Genomic DNA, 16,313 nt, shown 5'->3' on the forward strand with positions numbered 1-16,313 from the left:
CTCTGTCTCTACTAAAAATACAAAAAACTTAGCTGGGCATCATGGCACAAGCCTGTAATCCCAGCTACTTGGGAGGCTGAGGCACGAGAATTGCTTGAACCTGAGAGGCGGAGGTTGCAGTGAGCCAAGAATCACACCAACGCACTCCAGCCTGGGTGACAGAGTGAGATGCAGTCTCAAAAAAAAAAAAAAAAAAAAGAGAAACCTGTGTCCCGACACAGGCCGGGCAACCACACACTGGCTATGCAGAAGCAGGGCACACAGCCACTGTCATTTCCACTCAGCCCCAGCTTCCCCCACTGCAGGGCCACACCGGGCTCTCCCTGTCCCTTTCTCTCACCTGAGCCCAGATGATCCTACTCAAGACCTTCCTCTGTCACCTGTGACCAGGTGATTCCTGGGTCCATCCAGGGGCATCAGAGGCCCTGCAGGCCCCAGCTCTCACAGGACAGTCACACACATGAGGGTATTTAAAAGGCTCCAAGACCACCCCACACCCATTAAGATGGCTACCATCAAAAAATAATCAGTGGGGTCAAGGACATGGCGAAACCACAACCCTTGTGCACTGCTGGTGGGAATGTAAAATGCTGCAGCCGCTGTGGAAAACAATTTGGCAAATCCTCAAAAAAATTAAACAAATAATGACCACATGAGGCCAGGCACGGTGTCTCACGCCTCTAATCCCAGCACTTTGGGGGGCCAGGGTGGACAGATAACCTGAGGTCAGGAGTTCAAGACCAGCCTGGCCAACACGGTGAAACCCCGTCTCTACTAAAAATATAAAAATTAGCTGGGCGTGGGCCAGGCGTGGTGGCTCATGCCTGTAATCTCAAAACTCTGGGAGGCCGAGGTGGGCAGATCACGAGGTCAGGAAATCAAGACCATCCTGGCTAACACGGTGAAACTCCGTCTCTACTAAAAATACAAAACATTAGCCGGGTGTGGTGGCGGGCACCTGTAGTCCCGGCTACTCGGGAGGCTGAGGCAGGAGAATGGCGTGAACCCAGGAGGCGGAGCTTGCAGTGAGCCGAGATAGCGCCACTGCACTCCAGCATGGGCGACAGAGCAATACTCCATCTCAACAAACAAAAAAGAAAACTTAGCTGGGCGTGGTGGTGGGCACCTGTAATCCCAGCTACCTGGGAGGCTGAGGCAGGAGAATTGCTTGAACCCAGGAGGCAGAGGTTTCAGTGAGCCGAGATCATGTCACTGCACTCCAGCCTGGGTGATCCAATAAGTCCATTTCTGGGTGTGTATCTAAAAGAACTGAAAGCAGGGATTGGAACAGATACTTACATGCCCTGTTCACAGCAGCATGGTTCACTACAGTCAAGAGGTGAAAGCAACCCAAATGCCCATGGACAGAGGAACGGATGAGCACGATGTGGTCCATTCACACCACAGGCCATCAGTCTGGTTCCCTGCCCACCGCCCACCACCCACCACACCACTGGAGGTGGCCTGATGGAGAAGGTGAATGTACAGGGGTCCCAGATCCCTCTGACAGTGCTGTGGGCTTTCCAGTGGGGAAATTGCTAAAGAAACCAGGAAGCTGTCCAGGCACGGTGGCTCAAGCTTGTAATCCCAGCACTGTGGGAGGCTGAGGTTGGAGGATTGCTTGAGCCCAGGAGTTCGAGACCAGCCTGGGCAACACAGTGAGACCCTGTCTCTACAAACAAACAAACAAACAAACAAAAAAGGGCCGGGCACAGTGACTCATGCCTGTAATCCCAGCACTTTGGGAGGCCGAGGTGGGTGGATCATGAGGTCAAGAGTTCAAGACCAGCCTGGCCAAGATGGTGGAACCCCGTCTCTACTAAAAATACAAAAATTAGCCGGACGTGGTGGCAGGCACCTGTAGTCCCAGCTACTCCGGGGGCTGAGGCAGAAGAATGGCGTGAACCCAGGAGGCGGAGCTTGCAGTGAGTGGAGATCGCACCACTGCACTCCAGTCTGGGCGACAGAGTAAGACTCCGTCTCAAAAAACAAAAAAAAAAATTAGTTGAGTGTGGTAGCATATGCCTGTAGTCCCAACTACTGGGGAGGCTGAGGTAGGAGCATCACTTGAGCCCAGGATGTTGAGGCTGCAGTGAGCTGTGATCATGTGATTGCACTCCAGTATGGACAACAGAGCAGAAGGCTCTGTCTCAAAAATAAAGAAATAAAGAAACAGGCCAGGCACGGTGGCTCACACCTGTAATCCCAGCATTTTGGGAGGCCAAGACGGGCAGATCGCTTGAGTTCAGGTTCGAGACCAGCCTGGGCAACATGGTGAAACCCCATCTCTACAAAAACATACAAAAATCAACCAGGCATGATGATGGAGGTCTGTAGTCCCAGCTACTCAGGAGGCTGAGGTGGGAGGACTGCTTGAGCCTGGGAGGCAGAGGTTGCAATGATCCAAAACAAGGAAGCCAGTTCTTTATTGCAGAAAAAAACAATAAAACCCTAACAGCAGAGCTACAGGAGAGGCTATTTTAAATTTTGGAGGGTTTTGCTTTCTGGGATCATTTTTGGGTCAACGAGGAGAGCAGATGATACCTCCTGCACAGCCAGGGAGAATGAGCCTGTCTAACCTCCAGGACATCACTTCACCTGAATTGGGAAATTGAGGCTCAGGGAGGGTACCAGCAGCCTGGAGCTCAAACTGTCAGTGGGAGCAGTGCCACCAATGTACCTGATCCCCAATATGCAGTTCTCAGAATCCAAGAGACCCTCCTCATGAAAACATTTTCACCAAGCATATAAAAAGGACACAGGGCGCAACAACAGCATCTCATGAAGAGCTGAGGCCCCCAGTGAGCCTGGAGGAAGGACAGGGGTGTTCAGACTGGCGCATATACTTGTGGTCTCTCCATCTGAAGAACAGTGAGAAGGACTGACCACAGTCCTCCATCACCAGCAGCTCGATTTCTCCAAGGACGAGCAAGCCAAGGGGGGCTGAGCTGCCTTCCCTGGCCTCAAAATCGCAGCCTCATGCTCCAGGCTCCACTCACAGACACATGGGCATGGCCTGTGCTGGGTCACCTCCCTCACCTCACCTCATCACTGTGTAGCCTCACTACGGGATGGTGGACTGGTCTGCACACACACAAGGCCCACAGCATCTGGGCATCCCCAGAACCAAGCACAGTGCCAAGAACACAAAAATGCTCAAAGAATACTGACCTGTCAGGCTCCACGATGCACAGAAGGTGCAGCATTAAAACATGAAGTGTTTAAAGAAGAAGAGACACAAAACCATATAACTGAGCCACTATGACGACATGGCGCACCCAGGCGAGACAGAGGAGGGTGCAAAGGTGTCAACAGCGATTGCCTGGGGCGATGAGAACAGACTTGCTACTTTTAGGTACTTTGCAGGTTTTCTACCCTGAGTTATACTGCTTATATAGTAAAAATGAAAAAAAAGGCCGGGCGCGGTGGCTCAAGCCTGTAATCCCAGCACTTTGGGAGGCCGAGACGGGCGGATCACAAGGTCAGGAGATGGAGACCATCCTGGCTAACATGGTGAAACCCCGTCTCTACTAAAAATACAAAAAACTAGCCGGGCGAGGTGGCAGGCGCCTGTAGTCCCAGCTACTCGGGAGGCTGAGGCAGCAGAATGGCGTGAACCCAGGAGGCGGAGCTTGCAGTGAGCTGAGATCCGGCCACTGCACTCCAGCCTGGGCGACAGAGCGAGACTCCGTCTCAAAAAAAAAAAAAAAAACTTCACAGGTTGCTTTTAAAATAGGAGTTCAGGCCAGGCCCGGTGGTTCACGCCTGTAATCACAGCACTTTGGGAGGCCAAGGTAGGCGGATCACAAGGTCAGGATATCGAGACCATCCTGGCTAATACGGTGAAACCCCGTTTCTACTAAAAACACAAAAATTTAGCCGGGCATGGTGGTGTGTGCCTGTAGTCCCAGCTACGCAAGAGGCTGAGGCAGGAGAATGGCGTGAACCCGGGAGGCGAAGGTTGCAGTGAGCCGAGATCGCACCACTGCACTCCAGCCTGGGTGACAGAGCAAGACTCCGTCTCAAAAACAAAACAAAACAAAACAAAAAAACAGTTCAGTGATTCCACAAACTTGACCAGAACTCGAAGCCCCATCCCTTCAGAGGGTTGCAGGAGTCACAAACACGTCTGCTGGCCTGGCTGCCTCAGCCAGGAGCTGTGTCTCCAGTTGGCCAGGAGGGTCCAGCCCTGGAAGATATAATTAGCATCAGACTCCGGGGCCCACTGCCAGGTCAGAAGGAGGCGGGAGGTCTCCAGGACGCTTTTATCTGGGGGAATAGTCTCCCTGCGGATGGTTTTTTTGGATACCAGCTTTTTTCATTAAAAAGCAAAGTGACGGCCGGGCGCGGTGGCTCGCGCTTGTAATCCCAGCACTTTGGGAGGCCAAAATCAGCAGATCGCCTCAGGCCAGATCGCCTGAGGCCTGAGACCAGCCTGACCACATGGAGAAACCCTGTCTCTATTAAAAATACAAAACGATTAGCCAGGCGTGTTGGTGCATGGCATGCCTGTAATCCCAGCTACTCAGGAGGCTGAGGCAGGAGAATCGCTTAAACCTGGGAGGCAGAGTTTGCAGTGAGCCGAGATCGCGCCATTGCACTCCAGCCTGGGCAACAAGAGTGAAACGCTGTCTCAAAAAATAAAATAAAATAAAATAAAATTTTAAAAAGAAATAAAAAGCGAAGAGACAAAATAACCACGTCATGGCCATCTCTGTCATTCACTGCATCTGCAGGTCACAGGCCATTTGGATGCATTGTTCTGCGTGTCCCTTTGGACTCCGTGGCTGACTACATAGGTGAGACTGAAGACAACCCTGTTCATGAGATTCAGAGACCAAGGAGAAAGTGTGACAACTTAATTCATCAAGGCAGAAAGCACAACGGGAAGCAAGGCCCTAAAACAAAGGACACAGAAGAGGCCAACCCCAAAAGGTGCAGTATCAATCACAAGTCTGTGCCCTGCCAGGTGCCTTAAACAAGGCTGATGCCCCCTAAGAAGCAGACCTCTGAAAACTAGGGTCTCTTCCCTGGGCAGCTGCTTCGAGCCCAGGGCTACGTGGAACACAGAAGCAATCTTGTCAGGCTGGCGGGTTCCTCCCTCAAGGTCTCCCGGGCGGGATGTCACAATCCGGGTGTGATGTCAAAACTGCTTCAAAGGTGACGAACTCTGGCCTTGGCCGTGAGTCAACAGAGGGGTGGGTTTCCGAGTGAGCGCTGCCTGCTGTTTACAATCACAGCCACGGCAACCAGCTGGAAGCACAGTCAAGGGTCACAGTGCCGAGGGCAGAGCTCGGTCCCTCACACACACTCTTGCCTGCCTCCTGCAGAAACCACCAGCTTGGGCCCACAGACTCAAGCTGGCTTGTCCTCCTCTAGCACCTTCTGGAAGAACCCACCTAGAACCACCAAATGCTCACCTTGAAATACAGCGGCAAACCATACCCCGGTGCACCAGTGGGCCACTCCTGATGCCCCCTGGCAGCCCACCTGCTCCACCCCAGTCCATCCAGCGGCCATAGCCCTTAGAGGTGGAAGAGCCCAGGCCATGACACCCGGACTCTGGGTTCTCAGCTACTTCTCAGCTGGGAGATCCCGCCTGGTGATTCAGCCTCTTCCCAAATCTCCACCCATATCATCACCTGAGAAACAGGAATTGCTCCCACCACAGGGAAGATGGGTGATGAAATACAGTACCGTGGGTGGCACAGCCAGCACTGGTGGGGTGGGGCACCCTCCACAGGTGTAGGTGTCCATCACCTTTCCACTTTCTTGGGGGAAGGGGTACAGCACAGCCAGCAACTGGAGGAATCTCCTCAGTCACTCATGTCACCAAGCTTCGAGCCTCTTGGGGACACGGAATGTTGTATTTAAGTGGGGCTCAGGACCCCAGCGTGACTCCCCTTCAGAGCTGCGTCCCCTTCAGCTCAAGCCCCCTGCAATCTCACATGAGAGCTTGGCGTGGGCACTCAAGAGACAGTATGGGCCAGTGAGGACAGCCGAGTGCCCTCAGACAGGTGATGCCACCCCTCAGAGCCACATCTGTCCCTGTCATGAAAGGGGACCATAAACTTGCTCTCCCGGCAAGTAGTCAAGATGATGTGCACCCATGGGAAGGGATGGGGGTCTAGCCCAGGGCCAAGAGGGGCAGCACTAGCACTAGGTCTCTAAAAAAGGCCTTCTCTGAAAAGCAGGCAGGGCTGGTAAGAAACTGCCCTGCTCAGAACCAAGGGGGGTGCCCACCGAGAAGGGAAGACAAGTTGGGCCTCTGGGGCCCTGCTGTGGGAATGGATCACAGGCTAAAGTAAGGCTCCTCCTGCCACCAGTGCCGAGGATGACATCCATGCAGCCCACCCACTTAGCAGCAGACAGTAGCCCCCAGCACAGCTCCAGGGCCACCCAGAAGCACCCAGTACTGGTGACAGGCCTGAGGCCCAGCACCTCTCTACCTCCACTCCCTTCATACCCTTCCCTGGGAGAGCATGCCAGCCATGCCTGGGACCCTTCCCCCAGCAGACTGCAGCTCTGTGTCACCTGCTGGAAGCACCCACTGACTGCCCCACCTGTACCCCTCACCATCACTAACATTGACCAACAGCGAGTTCCTCTTGCTAATTTCTGTGCCATCCTTCCTGTTCATGAATTCTCTGTCTCCTGCCACTAGAATGTCAGCTCATGACATGAAGGGCCCATCTCAATCACTAGTGGGTATCCAGACCCCGAGCCATGTGCACTGACCAGAGGCTCAATCATATTGGGTTAGATTAGTGATCCAGAGTCTCCCACCGGCGCTGTATGAACCTCCAGGCAGGGACCAGCCCCCCAGGAGCCAGCTCTGGGTATGTTCACTAAGGGCTCAGAGGACAAGAGGGGTCAGGTTATTCTCCTCCCAAAAGGAAGAGAATCTGGAACTCAGAAAGGGTCAGGCACCAGGATCCTCACAGCCCTGAGAGAAGGATCTGGAACTTGAGGGAGCAGGTCAAATACTGCTGACCCCAGTTCTGAAAAGGATTCGGAGATGGGAGGGTCAGGCACTCACCCATGGCCTCAGGAGGCAGGTAGAGCTGAGATTCAAATAGAGAGAGGCTCTAATCCCTAGGCCTCATGAAGCCCTTCCTGGGCCCTCAATTTTTTTTGAACAGTGTGCTCCTCTCCACCAAGGAGCTTGTGATCCAGAAGAGGTCATTCAGCAACAGAGCCCATGCAAACCCCTAATGATGAACTACAACCCAAGTGCCCCTGGGAGGGTTACTTCCTCAGAGTGACCAGAGGTTACTTCCCCACGCAGGTGAGTGACACTGTATTGGAAGGAAGGGGTGTGTCCATGCTTCCACTCTCCCCTCTCCCGGAAATCACTCATCAGAGCAAACCGGGAGATCCACAAGAACAGCCACCTTACAACCCATGAACGTTTCGTTGTTTTCTTTTTTCTTTTTTTTTTTTTTGAGACAGAGTCTCGCTCTGTCGCCCAGGCTGGAGTGCAGTGGTGCGATCTCGGCTCACTGCAAGCTCCGCCTCCCAGGTTCCTGTCATTCTCCTGCCTCAGCCTCCCCAGTAGCTGGGACTACAGGCACCCACCACCACATCTGGCTAATTTTTTATGTTTTTTTAGTACAGACAGGGCTTCACTGTGTTAGCCACGATGGTCTCGATCTCCTGACCTCGTGATCCGCCTGCCTCGGCCTCCCAAAGTGCTGGGATTACAGGCGTGAGCCACCGTGCCTGGCCGTCATTTTGTTTTCTGACACAGAGTCTCCCTCTGTCACCCAGGCTGGAGTGCAGTGGTGCGATCTCGGTTCACTGCAACCTCCATCTCCCAGATTCTCCTGCCTCAGCCTCCCAAGTAGCTGGGATTACAGGCACGCACCACCATGCCTGGCTAATTTTTTTGTATTTTTAGTAGAGACAGGTTTTCACCACATTGGCCAGGCTGGTCTCAAACTCCTGACCTCAAGGGATCCTCCCGCCTCAGCCTCCCAAAGTGCTGGGATTAAAAGAGAAAGAAAAAAACTGGGCCAGGCACAATGGTTCATGCCTGTAGTCCCAGCACTCTGGGCAGCTGAGGTGGGAAGATCACTTAAGCCTGGGAGTTGGAGGCTGCAGTGAGCTATGATCACACCACTGTACTCCAGCCTAGGTGACAGAGTAAGACCCTGTCTCAAAAAAAAATAAATAAGAAGAAAAGAAAAGAAAGAGGAAAAACTAGACCAGACACGATGGCTCACTCCTGTAATGCCAGCACTTTGGGAGGCCAAGGCAGGAGGATCACCTGAGGTGAGGAGTTTAAGACCAGACTGGCCGGGCGCGGTGGCTCACGCCTGTAATCCCAGCACTTTGGGAGGCCGAGGCGGGCGGATCACAAGGTCAGGAGATCGAGACCACGGTGAAACCTCGTCTCTACTAAAAATACAAAAAATTAGCCGGGCGCGGTTGTGGGCGCCTGTAGTCCCAGCTACTCGGGAGGCTGAGGCAGGAGAATGGCGGGAACCCGGGAGGCGGAGCTTGCAGTGAGCTGAGATCCGGCCACTGCACTCCAGCCTGGGCGACAGAGCGAGACTCCGTCTCAAAAAAAAAAAAAAGACCTGGCCGGGCGCGGTGGCTCAAGCCTGTAATCCCAGCACTTTGGGAGGCCGAGATGGGCGGATCACGAGGTCAGGAGATCGAGACCATCCTGGCTAACACGGTGAAACCCTGTCTCTACTAAGAAATACAAAAAATAGCCGGGCGAGGTGGCAGCGCCTGTAGTCCCAGCTACTCGGGAGGCTGAGGCCGGAGAATGGCGTGAAGCCGGGAGGCGGAGCTTGCAGTGAGCTGAGATCCGGCCACTGCACTCCAGCCTGGGCGACAGCGCCAGACTCCGTCTCAAAAAAAAAAAAAAAAAAAAAAAAAAAAAAAAAAGACCAGACTGACCAACAAGATAAAACCCAGTCTCTACTAAAAATACAAAATTTGCAGACCACGGTGGCGCATGCCTGTGAGCTCAGCTACTTGGGAGGTTGAGGTTGCAGTGAGCAGAGATAACGCCATTACACTCCAGCCTGGCAACAAGAGTGAAACTCTGTCTCAAAAAACAACAACAACAAAACTAGGCCAGGCACGATGGCTCACTCTTGTAATTCCAGCACTTTGGGAGGCTGAGGCAGGCAGGGAAATCACTTAAGCCCCGGAGTTTGAAACAAGCCTTGGCAACATAGTGAGACCCTGTCTCTACAAAAAACTTTAAAACTTAGCCGGGGCAGTGGTACACACCTGTGGCCCCCAGCTACTCAGAAGACTGAGGCTGGCTTGAGCCTGGAAGTTCGAGGCTGCAGTGAGCTATGATCACGCCACTGCACTCCAGCCTGGGCAATAGAGCAAAATCCCACCTCTAAAAAAAAAAAAAAAAAAAAAAAAGGCCCAGCGTAGCGACTCGGGCCTATAATCCCAGCACTTTGGGAGGCTGAGGCAGGTGGATCACTTGAGGGGTCAGGAGTTTGAGACCATCCAGACCAACATGGTAAAACCCCACCTCTACTAAAAATACAAAAATTAGCCAGGCATGGTGGTGTGTGCCTGTAGTCCCAGCTACTTGGGAGGCTGAGGCAGGAGAATCACTTGAACCCGGGAGGTGGAGGTTGCAGTGAGCTGAGATTACACCAGTGCAATCCAGCTTGGGCAACAGGGCAAGATCCTGTCTCAAAAAAAAAAAAAAAGGAAAGAAAAACTACAGGAAGTCCAAGGTAGAATGAGAAGGCCAGCAGCTACGGGTATTGCTGCGCCTTTACCTTCCACCATGCTGCTCCAGCTGGCTACCAAGTCAACACCAAAGCCCTCTGGGGAGAGAAAACAGGAGGGCTTCTACCTGGGCTGTTCCCAGAGCTAGGATTACCTGCTCCTAGGAGCCAAAGAGAAAGTTCCACAACAAGTTCCCTTCTAGCCCCTGCCACACCTGAATTTGTAAAAGCCTCTTCGTAATTAAAAACAAAAATTGGCCGGGCATAGTGACTCACGCCTGTAATCCCAGCACTTTGGGAGGCCGAGGAGGGCATATTACAAGGTCAGGAGATCGAGACCATCCTGGCTACCACGGTGAAACCCGCCTCTACGAAAAATAGAAAAAATTAGTCGGGGCTGGTGGTATGTGCCTGTAGTCCCAACTGCTGGGGAGGCTGAGGCAGGAGAATGGTGTGAACCCGGGAGGCGGAGCTTGCAGTGAGCTGAGATCGTGCCACTACACTCCAGCCTGGGCGACAGAGCAAGACTCCATCTCAAAAAAAAAAAAAAAAAAAAAAACTAAAAATAAAAGCCCTCTCCAGAAGTTGCAATTGGCAAACTAAGTAACCACAGCATGGGGAATAGAAAACTCTGGCTGCTGGTTGATAGAGCTGTCCACATGAGAGTTTGTCCATAACCAGTACACTTCTCTGGTTACACAATCAAGTTCTTCAAGCTGCCTTCCTCAAGCTCACTACCCAAAACCACAGAGAGCATGGAGGTGCCCTGTTCTTAGAGAAGTCCATCCACCGTACTGCCCCATGGGCAAGATTAAATTCGAAAGTAGCCGAGCTGGCTGGGAGCAGTGGCTCACACCTGCAGTTCCAGCACTTTTAGAGGCCGAGAAGGGCGGATCACTGGAGGTCAGGAGTTCAAGACCAGCCCGGCCAACATGGCAAAACCCTGACTCTACTACAAATACAAAAATTAGCCAGGCGTGGTGGCATGTGCCTATAGTCCCAGCTACTCAGGAGGCTGAGGCAGGAGAATCGCTTGAATCCAGGAGGCAGAGGCTGCAGTGAGCCGAGATCGCGCCACTGCATTCCAGCCTGGGCAGCAGAATGAAACTCCATCTCAAAAAAAAAAAAAAAAAAAGGCCGGGCGCGGTGGCTCAACCCTGTAATCCCAGCACTTTGGGAGGCCGAGACGGGCGGATCACAAGGTCAGAAGATCGAGACCATCCTGGCTAACACGGTGAAACCCGTCTCTACTAAAAAATACAAAAAAAAAACTAGCCGGGCGAGGTGGCGGGCGCCTGTAGTCCCAGCTACTCGGGAGGCTGAGGCAGGAGAATGGCGTAAACCCGGGAGGCGGAGCTTGCAGTGAGCTGAGATCCGGCCATTGCACTCCAGCCTGGGCGACAGAGCGAGACTCCATCTCAAAAAAAAAAAAAAGACAGAAAGTGGCCAAGCCACTTAAATTACCAGACAGCTTTTTGAGAAAAACCCGAGTTTGAATCACCCCAAAATATAATCCAGCCAGCCAAGTTGCTCTAGATGGCTTGGAGAAGTTATTCTAGGGAGCCCCTCCTGGCTGGTCAACACACTGCCCTACACAGCTGGGCTCCGAGAGTAACAGTCCACAGTAACCTTCACCCTAACATGAGGAAGATCCAGCTTAGAGAGGGGATGTAACCAATACCCTAAAGTAAAAATAGCTGTGTGACAGCATGAGGTGGACACACAGGCAGACCTTCTGTACTGAAGCAAGCAAGAGCAGCATCAGAGAGAAGGCGGAGCTCCTGGTTCCCAAAGCGCAGAAGACAGTGGTGACCAGGTACCAAGTCCATCGTAGTTACATGACTCATGATCTCTCCCCCAGCTGTTTCTAGGAAAGCCTGCCTTCCCGCAGGACAAGTCAGAATCGCTCAGGGAAAAAGACCCAGGGCCAGAATTCTACCAGGAAGAGAGGCTCTGGCTGGTCACGGGCCAGCAGCTGCTGTCGCTGCCACCATCTCCTCCTCACCTGCAGGGGCGCCTTAGCCTCATCTTGGGGAGTCTTTTTGACAAGGTGCGAACTTGCTCTTCCGAAAAAAATGAAATCCTCGTTCTATGAAGGGGAAAACTGAGACACCAGGACAGGGAGGAAATTACCCAAAGACATGGGAAAGAAGCACGGAAGGGGTGGGCACCGGGAGAGCAGTGGAAACCAAACAGGGGAAGAAATTCTCGGCTTAGCTAATGGAGCTGAACAAGTTCGGGGCAGGAAGAAAGCCACATTCCTTCCTAGTTAGTCTCCCTCCTCACCCGCCCGCGGCACCCCCCCCCACCACCACCATCACCAGTATACACAAACACACACATGCAGGGAGCAGGGCTCTCTGAGTCTGAGACTAGACCCACCCCCACTCCCTTTAGGGCTATGAAGCCCCCAATTTCCAGAAAAGGAGTTACAAGGTTCCTAAACCACTTCCCCTCGGGACCTGACCACTGGTCATCTGCAACTTCTGACCCAGCACAGACCGGGGCGGGGGGGGCCATGACACAAACAGAAATGAAAAAGGCAGGTTTCTGACCACGGCCCCAGATGCGCCCCAAAGTCAGGCCCAAGAGAACATACACGGCAGCCTCCCCTCCCCACCACCAGCCAGGTGGCAGAACCGAAACGCCTCAAACTTCCCCCAGATGGGCCCAAATCTGCCTCTGAGAAGTTCCAGAGTCAGCGGCCAGATGTGGTAGCCAGAGTTTCCTCCCGGGTGGCAGGGATACCCCTACATGTGCCCTGAGGAAAACATCACAGCCGCCCCCAACACTTCCCCTCTCCAAGGGTGTACGGAGAGACAGGGTGTAAGGGGCGTAAGGGGAGCAGAAAGCTGGGACAAGCTGTCAGTTTCTGCCCAAACTCCCCGTCCCAAGAACCAAAGTGGCCCAACCTGAGGGGCTTCATCGGAACGCGTCAAAGCCGGCCCCCAGCTGCAGACAGCCTCCCACCCAGACAGAACAGGCCCCCACAAGTGCCCCGCTGACCACCCCCTGCCAGGCACACAGACGATCGTTGCTTCCCATGAGGGCAGACACAGTCACCCCCACCAACGGCTCTACTCGGGCCCCAGATGGAAAAGCCCCCACCTTTCCCCTATCACCGTGCCGAGACCGTGCGGCCCACCGCCTCCTCGCCCCGCCGCCAGGTGCGCAAACTGGATCCTGCTCAGGTGCGGGGCAGGCCAGAAAGGCCCCGTACGCCGCCAGGTGCCTACACCGACGCCCTCCCGGCCCGGCGCGCGAGTCTGGGCTCCTCAGCAGCCCCGGGCCGCCCGCCTGTATTGCCTCCTAGTGCTGAGAAGGAACGCGGTTCTCAGCGCTCCAGGCCGGACGGGCGCCCACTCCGCGCCCTGCCGGCCCAGGGACCCGCAAGCAGCACCACAGACCCAGCGTCTCCGAGCCCGGACGCCTCAGTGAGGGGCGCGCGAGGCCGGCCCGCGCCCCGACGTTCCCCACTGGCGCGCCGGGCGCCATGCCACTCACCTGTCTGGCGCGGTAGCTCTCGAAGGCCCTCAGGGCACTGTCGGTGAGCTTCACGTGGAACACCGACACCTTGCTGCCGTCGCTAACCCGCCCGCACGACAGCCCGTAGCTCCTAGCCTCCTTCAGCGCCGCCATCTTGCGACCATCTCTCCCCCGCGCCCCCCTTCCCGGCTCCAGCGCCGCCGCGCCGGCCACGCCCCGCCCCGCCGCCCGCTGACGTGCTGCATTATTCATGAGACGCGGCTGGCCACGCCCCCCAGAGTCCCGCGAAGCCAACAGTCGCCGGCGTACCGCCAGGCAGCGTACTGCATTATTCAGGAGACGCGCCTGGCCACGCCCCCTGCGGGCCCCACAAGGCCCACAGTCAACGCCCCAAGTTGTTGCAAATTCATAAGGCACTGATGGCCCTGCCTCTTCAGGCCCTAGAGGCGGCCACTTCCGTGAACGAACTCCGCCTCAACACGCGCACCCCTCCAGGCCCCACCTCCATAGTATTATACATAACCCTGACTCAGCCAGGCGCGTCAAAGCCCCGCCCCGACAGCCGCTGACGTGATGCATTATTTATGAGATCTCTACAGTCTTCCGTCTTTGGCTTCTGTGGAAAGCCGCAGAGAGGGCGTGGAGGGGCGGAGCCGGCGTGAAACACGTGGGTGGGTAGGCCCGGTCGCGGGCTAGGGAGGGTGGGCGTGGCTATGTAAACGAGGCGCGCGCGTTGGAAGCTGAGTTGGACCTATAGGGCATCCCTTAGGGTGGGATGATGGGACTTCCACCCAGGGAAGGTGCTGGACCGGTAGGTGGAGGAGGAGCTGGTAAACTTTTTCTTATGAGATGAATACTTTTAATAGGATAAAATCCTACATCCCCACAGGCCTTGAGCGATGGTGCAGTCCAGCTTCATTTTCCTATTTTTTTTTTTGAGGGGTCTTGCTGTGTTGTCCAGGCTGGAGTGCAATGGCGCCATCATGGCTCACTGCACCCTCGACCTCCTGAATTCAAACTGATCCTCCTTGTCTGGGCCTCCTGAAGTGCTAGGATTACAAGCGTGAGCCACCAAGCCCAGCCTTCCATTTTCTTTTCTTTTCTTTTTTTTTTTTTGAGATGGAGTCTCACTCTGTCACCCAGGCTGGAGAGCAGTGGCACAATCTCAGGCTCACTGCAGCCTCCGCCTCCTGGGTCCAAGAGATTCTCCTGCCTCAGCCTCCCAAGTAGCTGGGGTTACAGGCGCGTGCCACCATACCCGGCTAATTTTTTGTATTTTTAATAGAGACGGGGTTTCACCGTGTTAGCCAGGATGGTCTCAATCTCCTGACCTCATGATCCATCCGCCTCAGCCTCCCAAAGTGCTGGTTTTACAGGCGTAAGCCACTGCACTTGGCCTTTTTTTTTTTTTTTTTTTTTGAGGCAAGGTCTCACTCTGTCACCTAGGTGGGAGTGCAGTGGCATGATCTTGGCTCACTGCAGCCTCGAACTCCTGGCCTCAACCCATCCTCCCACCTCAGCCTCCCAGGTAGCTGAAATTACAGGCCTGCTCCACCATACTGGGCCAATTTTTTGTATTTTTTGAAGAGATGGGATTTTTCCATGTTGCCCAGGCTGGTCTCAAACTCCTGGGTTCAAAAGAACCTCCTGCGTCAGCCTCTCAAAGTGCTAGGAAGTGCTAGGATTGTAGGCCATGAGCCACTGCGCCTGGCCATCTGCAGACATTTTTGTTTGTTTGTTTAGAGACAGAGTTTTACTCTTGTTGCCCAGGCTGGAGTGCAGTGGCATGATCTTGGCTCACTGCAACCTCTGCCTCCCGGTCAAGCAATTCTCCTGCCTCAGCCTCCTGAGTAGCTGGGATTACAGGCATGCACCACCACGCCCAGCTAATTTTGTATTTTTAGTAGAGACAGGTTTTCACCATGTTGGTCAGGCTGGTCTCGAACCCCCGACCTCAAGTGATCCACCTGCCTCGGCCTCCCAAAGTACTGGGATTACAGGCGTGAGCCACCGCTCCCGGCCATGGATGACCTAGTTCTTAAAAATTTCTGCGAACAAGGCCGGACGTGGTGGCTCACACATGTAATCCCAGCACTTTGGGAGGCTGTGGCGGGTGGATCACAAGGTCAGGAGATCGAGACCATCCTGGCTACCACAGTGAAACCCCGTCTCTACTAAAAATACAAAAAAATTAGCCAGGCATTGTGACAGGTGCCTGTAGTCCCAGTTACTCTCGGGAGGCTGAGGCAGGAGAATGGCATGAACCTGGGAGGCGGAGTTTGCAGTGAGCTGAGATCGCGCCACTGCACTCCAGCCTGGGTGACACAGCGAGACTCTGTCTCAAGAAAAAAGAAAAAGAACTAGGTCACCCACAATATTGCAAGTGAGTTGATTACCCTAGAGTGCCCCCTGGACACGTAGTCCACCTGGTGAGCTCTCTGATGGAAGCAGTGACCCCACCCTGCCCCTTGCCCCATGTGTGGTCTTGGACATGTCTTGCCCTCTCTGTTCCTCAGTTTGCTCATCCAGGAAACAGGGAGTGTAACAGCATCTACCTGATTGTCCTCTGACGATGACATGAGACAAGGACACATGTAGCTCGCCCTGTTCAAATGCTCCAGAAATGTGAGCTCGTGTACACATGCAAAATTCCTTCTGCAATGCTCACTTCCAATTCACAGCCCATAGCAGGTCGGGTAAGGCCCGGCTGAGTCACTGCTCAAGGCCAGGTACATGGGAGGTGTTAGTAAATGTGTTGGTATGAAAGAAAAAGCCATCCCCGTCGTTCTCCAAAGGTATCACACGTGGTCCAGCTGGCATACCTTGCACAGCTATGCCATCCACGAGGGATACCCTTCGCCACCCATGAAAAGCATTCCATGCCTTCAACACAACTGCAATATCACACCTACTGGATGCTCCAGTTCGCCACCCACATCCAGCTCAAACCTTTGAGGATGAAGTGGCCAAGTGAATGACCACATTCAATTTCACAATCCTAGTCCAGCCATTCGGGGCCTCTCTCCTCCCCATCCCCGGACCACGTCATAATTTGCATGTTCTGGGAAGCTCTGGGGCTATTTCTGTTTTCTTCTTTTTTTTTTTTTTTTTTGA

The 16,313-nt window shown here is 54.0% G+C and overlaps 1 protein-coding gene across 2 annotated transcripts in view; it reads right to left on the minus strand.

Annotated features, from left to right (window-relative positions):
* ELL (elongation factor for RNA polymerase II) overlaps window positions 1–13,426 on the minus strand; it is a 71,119-nt gene extending 57,693 nt beyond the window's left edge. For both annotated transcript variants that reach the window (XM_025367567.1, XM_025367566.1), the window contains exon 1: window positions 13,218–13,426. In XM_025367567.1, the coding sequence (XP_025223352.1) occupies window positions 13,218–13,352 (135 nt within the window). In that variant the 5' untranslated portion in view covers window positions 13,353–13,426. The remainder of the gene's footprint in view (window positions 1–13,217) is intronic.
* Between the last annotated feature and the right edge of the window lie 2,887 nt (window positions 13,427–16,313).

The sequence above is a fragment of the Theropithecus gelada genome, chromosome 19 (assembly GCF_003255815.1).
Source record: "Theropithecus gelada isolate Dixy chromosome 19, Tgel_1.0, whole genome shotgun sequence".
Taxonomy (NCBI): Eukaryota; Metazoa; Chordata; class Mammalia; order Primates; family Cercopithecidae; genus Theropithecus; species Theropithecus gelada.